Source organism: Osmerus mordax, chromosome 6 (assembly GCF_038355195.1).
Source record: "Osmerus mordax isolate fOsmMor3 chromosome 6, fOsmMor3.pri, whole genome shotgun sequence".
NCBI classification, from domain to species: Eukaryota; Metazoa; Chordata; class Actinopteri; order Osmeriformes; family Osmeridae; genus Osmerus; species Osmerus mordax.
Window position 1 is genome coordinate 7,776,761 of NC_090055.1, and position 9,494 is coordinate 7,786,254.

Here is a 9,494-nt window from a genome sequence, read left to right on the forward strand (position 1 = left end):
TGGTGACATTTATAAGTGCAACGTGTTGAAGGTAATGAGGCTACAATATTGCAAATTAAGCATCCCTCCTGGAGTTCGTCGAAACAATGTTGCCATCTAGTGTGGAAAACAGATAATGCAATAGAAAATATGTACAAATCACGTAGGCTACTCGTGTGTATTAAAATCTAGAACATGTTTGTTAAAAAAAGGTAAACAGAATCACTAAATAAAAGCTTTTATTTCGGATGTACAAAGTGCTTTTACTTTGACTTGTCATCATACAATCATTTATATAATTATACAATTATGCTTGAATAGGAAGTGTATTACATTTGTTTTATAAAACCTGTTGTAGACGCATTTTCTAGGCCTTACTAAATCCATACAAAAATACACTATATACCAGAATGTATACAAATATACCATAATTTAACAGCTGTTACAACAGAAAACGTAGCTAATATGTCTCACAGGAAATATCCTTATTTAACAACAGGGGGGTTCATTTTACTCGTTGGGTGTTTATAAAGGTCCACACTCATGATAGGAACTTATATCCTTGAATGTGTTACTCAGTTCCCAATGCGTTAATGTTAGAGACGACTGGGTGTAGCTGCATGAACAGTTCTTCACTTCTGTCCCAGGCGAATCTCCAGAGTCTCTAGCCTATTCGACACAAGTTCAAGTAAACAAGCGATTAAGGAAGATATAAACAAATATTCAGAAGACTATGTTAAAAGATGTCGGCCCGCGGTTTAATGTGTCTCTGGGCTTGAAGTAATGTGGATACGCTGTGTATTTGATGTTTTTTAATAAATCTATCAATTAATCAATACACGGACTGTGAAGGATATTATTCTGGGCGAGTTTCTTCAGCTTTTCCGTCACCTGGTTCTGGAACACCAGCACGTTCTCACACTTACACATCTCTTCACTGGATGGCTTGTCTGGGAATAAAAGAGAAATATACCAATAAAAGATATGTTGGGGAAGATAGACATGGAAAGGGTGATTAATAGATATGAAAGTGCGTTCATCTTAGATTCATAGGCGACAGCGTCTTTTCTCTATTCTCTAACTTTCTACACTAGGCCCAAATAGATTTAAAACCACTGTGAATTGCAATAGGTCTACTGTAAGTGCATACGGTTCAACACACCACTTGTATGGTTTTGGATCGATGTGCGGACGTGGGCACACTAGGGAAAACAGGATTTAGCCATGGAAATAGGTTTTCGCTTCTCTTCTGTAAGCGCTGTACATATTTTAACCTCCAAGAGGCAGCAATGTTCTTTTCAAAGAACTGAGCGATAGTACAGTTCTACATTTATGTGGAAAATAGCGAACAGAAGGAAGATCTATCAACATCCAGTGATTCACGATATATATCTAAATATATATTAGATTTACTATATCTCAATCAAAACATAAATCTTACTATGAGGCAGTAAAGAAACGTTTGTACTATTTCACTGTGTGTGGTACTACATCCGGAAGTCAAAGCTAATGGAAAAACAGATGACTGTTGTCATTTTCCCAAGGCACTGCACATCCTTTCACCACATCACTAAAAGTACTTACCGGTACCAAGAAACATTTTTAGCCATACAAAGCATAAATCTGCGACACACTGAAGTTCAGTTGAAGGAGAGGACTCCCCATGGTATAGAGAAACACAACCTATTTGTAAACCTTTTCACTTCTATTCTGTATTTAGACTTTTTGTAAGTCTTTTAACAACACTAGTAGTCAAGTATTTGTAAAATGGATTCTTAATAGTTGATTTAAGTACATTTCTCATTTGTTCCGCAAAAGTATGAGATGGGGGCTTGTGGCCTAATGTTCTGTTCAACTGGTTGTGGTTACCTTTACATATCCTTGACTTCAGTTTGTTAGTTATTTCTCCCATGCGGCTGAAGTCTTCTGCGTAATACAAATGCTTTTCGTCTGGCTCTGATGCAATCTCTCTGAGTTCCTCCTCGATGGCCTTGCCCACTCCAAGGGCATAGATGGTGATACCTGCAAGAGGAGAAACAGCAGACTATTAGACACAATGCTGTGGAACAGTATTCCTAGAGCATTCCCAAGCCATTGTGTTCCAGTTATAGAATAAGATAAGTAGCTACAGTCAACAGTTCTTGTGGCTGAAGTGTTCTGTACTGTTGAAGAAGGTGATAGAGTAAGACAGTACTGGTTTTGGAGTTCAAGAACACAATTAGCCATTTTTCTCAGCATATGTGACAGGTTTGTAAATGCTACAGGTGCATTCTAGTCATCCTTCCATGGATGCACATCCGGATCACACAGGAAGTCTACCATTCTGTCCTGACACTTACCGGCATCCTTAGCCTTGGCTGACCACTTAGAGACGTCATCCTGGGATCTCCCGTCGGTAAACACGATGGCGACACGAGCGATGCCCGGCCTGGCGCCCTCCTTGGTGGAGAAGCTGTACTCAAACATTTGACGGATGGCCGACCCTGTCATGGAGCCTCGTCCCATGTACTGAATACCGGACACGGCCTTCTTCACCTCCTGGCCTGAGGTGAACTGGGCCAGGGTGAACTCGGTCCGGACCTTGGTGGAGTACTGCAGCAGGCCCACGTGGGTCCCTGCAGCAGACACCTCCAGAGAGTCCACGATGCCGTTGACAAACTGTTTGACCAGCTCGAAGTTGGAAGGGCCGAGGCTTTTGGAGCCATCGATGATGAACATCAGGTCCATCACTCCATCTCCACAGTCTGGCTCTGGCATGAACACGCACACACACGTGAGCACGCGTGCAAGCACACACACATGCACACAACATACAACCAGGAGAACTTGGTTTTGGCAACCCATGGGTGATAAAAGCATGATGAAAATAACTGGAGGTTTGATGGCATAGGTTAAGTAAAAAAACAAAACATTCACCATAACAATCACATCGTTGTGTGTTAAGACATTTAGATAAAAGCTGTTCAGTACTTTTGCAACTCTTGCCGTCCTCCCCCAGTATGAATCCTTCGAAGCACTTGCAGCTGTAGGAGTCAGGTGCGCTGACACACAGATGCTCACAGCCGTGGTCCACTGACTGGCACAAGTCTAGACCTGGGACGGAGGAGGAAGAGGAGGAAGGGAGGAGAGGAGGGCAGGAGGGGGAAGAGGAGAGGAGAGGAGGGGGCAGGAGGGGAAGAGGAGAGGAGGGCAGGAGGGGGAAGAGGAGGAAGGGAGGAGAGGAGAGGAGGGAAGGAGGGGGAAGGGAGGACAGGAGGGAAGGAGGGGGAAGGGAGGAGAGGAGGAGGGAAGGAGGGGGAAGAGGAGGAAGGGAGGAGAGGAGGAGGGAAGGAGGGGGAATAGGAGGAAGGGAGGAGAGGAGGAGGGAAGGAGGGGGAAGAGGAGGAAGGGAGTAGAGGAGGAGGGAAGGAGGGGAATAGGAGGAAGGGAGGAGAGGAGGAGGGAAGGAGGGGGAAAAGGAGGAAGGGAGGAGAAAAGGAGGGAAGGGAGGGGGAAGAGGAGGATGGGAGGAGAGGAGGAAGGAAAGGAGGGGGAAGAGGAGGAAGGGAGGAGAGGAGGAGGGAAGGAGGGGGAAGAGGAGGAAGGGAGGAGAGGAGGAGGGCAGTAGGGGGAAGAGGAGGAAGGGAGGTTGAGTATGAATGGGTAGTGAGTGGTTATAGTAAGATGGGTGTGTTTTTAGACAGAAGTTTGGTTTGAATACATAATACCTAATTTACTTTCACATCCATAACTAAACATTAGAGGGATTACAGTTCAACAGTCCAACCTGATTTAATAGTTATTTTTCTACACAAATCCCGATCATTTGTCTGTGCCTCGTGATGACTCAAGTAGAACATACTGTCTCCCTGGCGTTATGTCCAGTGTGTACATATCCTGTCTGATGACGAAGAGACTCTAAACTCCCTGTCCATTCCAGCTGCACAGCAACTGTCAATCAGAGCAGAATATTCCTCTTAATCCGTCAAAAAAGCAAGGTCTGGATTGGAGGATTATCGCTGACCTAACATCCGGTCCAATCAAATGATGTAACACATAAATACCAGGGTGGAAAAACACTGGGTGGCAGAGTTTCGGAAGGGACCGCAGATCCCTGAAGACAGAGTCTACTTGTAAGACAGTGTGTCAGAGACTTACTTTTGCAGGTCTTCCCATCTGGTCGAAGCATGTAGCCCATCCTGCATTTACACACAAAGGACCTGTTTGTGTTCACACACTCATGTTCACAACCATGGGTGCCCAGGGCACAGTGGTCTATCTCTGGAAGGCAGGAGTTAGGAAATAGACGTTACATCAGACGACAGAGAAAGGACAGGAGGACGAGGGTCAGAGAATCATCCCCAAAACATTGAGCTGTGTTCACATTCTCGTCTCCCAAATGTCTGTTTAGTTGCTTCAGAGACTTTATCTGAGATTTACATTCAGGAGACAGGTGGCAGGGGCGCCCAGGAAGGGGAGCTGAACTCACTGCTGCAGGTCTTCCCGTCCAGGTTGAGGACGTAGCCCTTCTTGCAGCGGCAGACGTAGGACTCGGGAGTGCTCACACAGTCATGCTGGCAGCCATGGTTCCCCAAGTCACAGTAATCTATCCCTGAGGGGGAATTGTTTAGCTCCAGTTAACAGTACCCACAAAAAGTGCCAACTCTTGACATAAATCCAACTCAACTTTTCGATCATAATAGATGTATTTGATCAAAGTCTAATTGGGTTAGAAACGGGACTTGGCCAGATCAGACAGTCTATATCCAAGTTACAGAGTCCTGAGATTCTAGTACATCCCTCATATATTAATTTACAGGACGCCCCACCATTTACTGTAACCCAAAGCCAACAAAACCTTTTATTGAATCAAGCGCTTTTCTGTTATGGCTTCTCTGAATTCTGACACCATGAATACACACTCCCCCATATTTCAACAGCTGCTTAGATGATTGGAAAAGCTCACTTCCTTTAGGAAATCTCTCCCACTTTAGTCGTTCTCTCTGGCTTCCACACAGAGAGAGAGAGAGAGAGAGAGAGAGGGAGAGAGAGAGAGAGAGAGAGAGGGAAAGAGAGGGGGAGAGAGGGAGAAAGAGAGAGAGAGAGAGAGAGAGAGAGAGAGAGAGAGAGAGAGAGAGAGAGAGAGAGAGAGAGAGAGGGAAAGAGAGGGGGAGAGAGGGAGAAAGAGAGAGAGAGAAGCAGGAGAAGTTTCCAGCTGGGGGTGGGTGGACAGGCAGGCCTCACTCTGGCATCACCCTGAACCCAATAATACTGTGTTTGGATTGGACGGCTCCGGGGACGTCTACCCTTACAGAGACCTGGTTGTGTTGATGCCATTACAGCTAGGGTTGTGGTTAGTTACAGCCAGGTACTGTAGCACTACAATGACAGATCTTTGTGTGTACAGTTGGGCGTTCAGACAGTTCTAATTACAGGTTCTGCTCACCGGATCAAGAGTAATAGAGAGAGAATAAAAGTGAGAGAGAGAGCCAGAGAGAGAGAGAGAGAGAGCCAGAGAGAGAGAGAGAGAGTGAGAGAGAGAGAGAGAGAGAGAGAGAGAGAGAGAGAGAGAGAGAGAGAGAGAGAGAGAGAGAGAGAGAGAGAGAGAGAGAGAGAGAGAGAGAGAGAGAGAGAGACAGGGGGAAGTATATGGGGAACACACGCTGGCTGAAAGGGGACATGCCTACGAGGCTGCAATAAAACAATCAATATAAATCAATATAATAGCATGAGACAACGAATGGATTTTCTAACATCATTCTGCACTACAATGTCTCCCACAGAGACAGAAGGAAGGCAGGGCGGGAGGGAGGGAGGCTGCTCGGTTCTCACTCCTGCATGTCTTCAGGTCCTGGTCGAGTTCATACCCCCGCCGGCAGCGACACTCGTACCTGGCCTCCGGCAGGGTTGGCACAGATATGGGCACAGCCATGCTCCACCACCGCACACAGGTCCTCCGCTAGGGCCCCCCAAAGGCAGAGACAGGGTTACTCCCTCCACTCACTGGTCATCCTATTATTGTTGTGACGACAACTCACGCCGAACGAAACATAGTAACATTATGTAACACGGTTGTTGGGAGTTCAGTGTGACGTTGTTGTCGGGGTAACACAGTAGACCTTGCACACCTTTGCAGGTCTTGCCGTCGGGGTTGAGGGTGTAGCCCTTCCTGCAGCGGCACATGTAGGAGGCCGGGGTGCTCACACAGATGTGCTCACAGCCGTGGTCCACCGCGGAGCACACGTCTGTGTCTAACACACACACACACACACAGAAAAAAGGCTATATTTAGTGCTTCATGTGGGTCATCAAGAGGGATAGCTTTGGTACTAGAGACTGTGGTGACTAGAGAGAGAGGAGGGAGTGAGAGAGGGAGCGAGGGAGAGAGAGAGAGAGAGAGAGAGAGAGAGAGAGAGAGAGAGAGAGAGAGAGAGAGAGAGAGAGAAAGAGGGAGCGAGAGAGAGAGACAACGGGGAGAGAAGAGAGAAGACAGTGAACCGTCAGGTCCTTCAGACAGAGGACGACCTCCTGACCTCCACACAGCTTGGACTGGAAGACGGAGGTCAGCGTCTCGATCTGGCTGAAGTTGGCCACCAGGTGGACGTGATCCGAGTGCGGCTCGCTGCCCATGGACTTCAGCGTGCTCATGTCCACCCTGCCCACCCCGATGGCAAAGATCTGAATCCCCGCCTTCCTCGCCTCCGCCGCCACACTCCTCCACCGTGTCCTGAGGCCGCCCGTCTGTCACGATCATGGCGATCTGCGGGATGTGCATGTCCGCCGGCCGCGCCCCCTCCGCCTCGGAGAACGCCGTCTCCGTGGCGTACTGGATGGCGAGGCCCGTCATGGTCCCCGTGGCGAGGTGCTCCATGGCCCTCACAGCGGCGTCTACCTCGGCGTTGGTGCCGTAGGTGCCGAGGGAGAACTCGTTCTGGACCACGCTGCCGTACTGCAGCAGCCCCACGCGCGTGGCGTCGGGGCCCACGTCCAGGAAGCGCAGGATGTTGGCGATGAACGTCTTGACCTTCTCGTAGTCGTGAGGACGCACGCTGCGCGAGCTGTCGATGATGAAGACAAAGTCCAGAGGCTTCCCTTTGCACGGGCTCCCTGGTAGACACATGGAAGGCGTGGAGTTCACGCACGCGTTCACACTCACATGTACAAAGGCTTGGATAGAAAGACACACACACACACACAGTGGCGCACTGACCGAGCACACGCACAGAGACATGACGGGCAGACACACAAACTCACACACACGCACATGGCTTATCTGCGGTATTCCATCCCAGCACTAAACACACTTGGTACTACCTGGGCTCCTCTGACCGCCAGGCTTGTTGGTGTCCTCAGAGACCTCCCTGCCCCTGGACACCTTGGAGGGCTTAGAGCGGAGTCTGTCTCTGCCCTCCACCCGGGCAGCATCACAGCAGAGCAGGCAGAAGAGGCCGAGAGCCAGGCTCCTCATCCTGCCCGGGGGAGGTACACAGGAACAGGGGACGGAGAATTACCAGCAGCTCAGTCTGAAGGCTGAACACAGCCACTGACAGACATCGGCTGACTGGGGTCGAGAGTAAGATGTTGTGTCAGTCAGACAGCCTGTCAGACAGTCAGTCAGAGTGGGGTTATAAATAGCGAGGACTTTCACCTCTCCCGCTTGACTACCCAACTTCGGATTTCACTTCTGACCCACAGGAGTTGTCACGGCTGTTCTTCCCAGCGCTGGTCAGGCCTCAGAGCAAAAGCTAGTACCTGATGTGATATCGAGGCTGTTGTCAGAGAGGAAAACAACCCAGCCAGCTCGCCTGGAGTGCTTTGCCATATGACATCTAATGGAGTGGACACCCTGTCGGCTGACTTTCAGATGTTGTGGGGCACAGGTGGTTGGAGTGATTTAAAACAGTTTGTAAGTTGCCTGAGACTGTTCCTCTCTCTGGTCTCGGGGGAGCCATCTTCTCCTGCTCCTGAGTGCACGGTCCATCTCCTACTAAACCTCAACAGCCTGCTCCCACTTCAACACATGCAGGGCCAGACCTCTAGTCCTCTCAAATTCAATTCAATTCAATAATGCTTTATTGGCGTGAATGAGTGAGCTTGGTTGCCAAAGCCATATAAGACTGAAGGAATATATCAAATATTATACATAAATATACTCTCTCACTGAATCCAGGGCTCTTGTGCATTCTGGAACTGTTCCATGTCGACTAAATGTGTTCTAGAAATTAGCAGGCTAAATGAAGGGTTAGAGAAGACTGGTCTGTATTTGTCTCGTTCAGGGTTGGTTGCCACTGACTGAAATACCCTGAGTGGGTATTTTACTAAATCTGTGGTGATGACAACACTGTGTTGCTACAGTGTGTTGTCAAGAATGAGATTCAGCAGAGTTCTGGGGATTTTTACGACTGCTTGTGACCTGGAACTGTCAGGGGTCACACACAAATGAAATGTTAGGTGCTGTTAACTTCTGGATGAGAATTTGGAAGCTCTAAGCTCGAAAACAATTACAGATGGAACCCACAGCATGGTTGTCTATCTGTCTATCCAATCACGTGTTTAATTCTGAGCATGAATGAGTACATAAAAAACTTTACACAGCCTTGTGAAACATCTGGGAAACTAAGTCAGCAACACAAGGCAACATTTCCAAGTGTACATTCAAGATGCCACTTCATAAAAAAGTGATTATGTTTAAAAGAACACGTTTCTGAGTGAAACATAGCATTCCAGTGTCGACAGTTTTCTGTTTTGTAAACATTGCATTTCTAATGGCTTTTCAGGCTGCTGCAGATGGAAATCTGAGAAAATCCATCTGATACCAGAGCTGCTGGTAAGCAAACGCACAGTGAAACAGGTGTTCAAAAATATTCTGTCTAATTCGCAATTACCTCTACAGATGTAGATAGTCACAACTCTCAAATTAAAGCCATCAGTAAAGAAAGTACATTTATCTAGATTGAATTACTGTAACTGTAAATAACAATTTAAAAAGTCATGAATTGCAAGTTGTTAAAGTTAACAAAGCAATGAGACAGCATAATTATTTCCATTGGAATAATGTATCTTACCTTGCTGCCAGAAGAGATGTAGAGATTGCTGATTGAACTGTTCTGTCCAGAAAGAGGTGTGGGAGACCAGTGTGGGTCCACCTAGGAGTTTTCACAGTCTGCAGCTGGACACTCCTGGTCTTGGTAAGCAGATGTTCTTCAGCGCTCTCTCTCTCTCTCTCTCTCTCTCTCTCTCTCTCTCTCTCTCTCTATCTCTCTCTCTCTCTCTCTCTCTCTCTCTCTCTCTCTCTCTCTCTCTCTCTCTCTCTCTCTCTCCTCTCTCTCTGTCTCTCTCTGTCTCTCTTTCTTTCTCTTTCCCTCTGTCTCTCCCTCTGTCTCTCTCTCTGTCTCTCTCTCTCTCTCTGTCTCTTACTCTCTCCTTCTCTCTCTCTATGTCTTCATTCTCAATCTCTGCTGTACACTATATAGCCCCCAACTTCTCCTAACCTCCTCTCCCCCACTCCTCCATCCCTCCATCCCCACCCCTGCATC

At 47.7% G+C, this 9,494-nt stretch overlaps 1 protein-coding gene across 1 annotated transcript; it reads right to left on the reverse strand.

Annotated features, from left to right (window-relative positions):
- Positions 1-201: 201 nt before the first annotated feature.
- LOC136944005 (matrilin-2-like) lies at positions 202-9,037 on the reverse strand. The gene is given in 14 exon segments (XM_067237526.1): positions 202-667; positions 837-929; positions 1,849-2,001; positions 2,319-2,729; positions 2,950-3,072; positions 4,117-4,239; positions 4,448-4,570; positions 5,791-5,863; positions 5,865-5,917; positions 6,087-6,209; positions 6,492-6,669; positions 6,671-7,065; positions 7,273-7,427; positions 9,024-9,037. Coding segments are annotated over 13 exon segments (2,058 nt in total). The 5' UTR covers position 7,427; positions 9,024-9,037; the 3' UTR covers positions 202-611.
- Between the last annotated feature and the right edge of the window lie 457 nt (positions 9,038-9,494).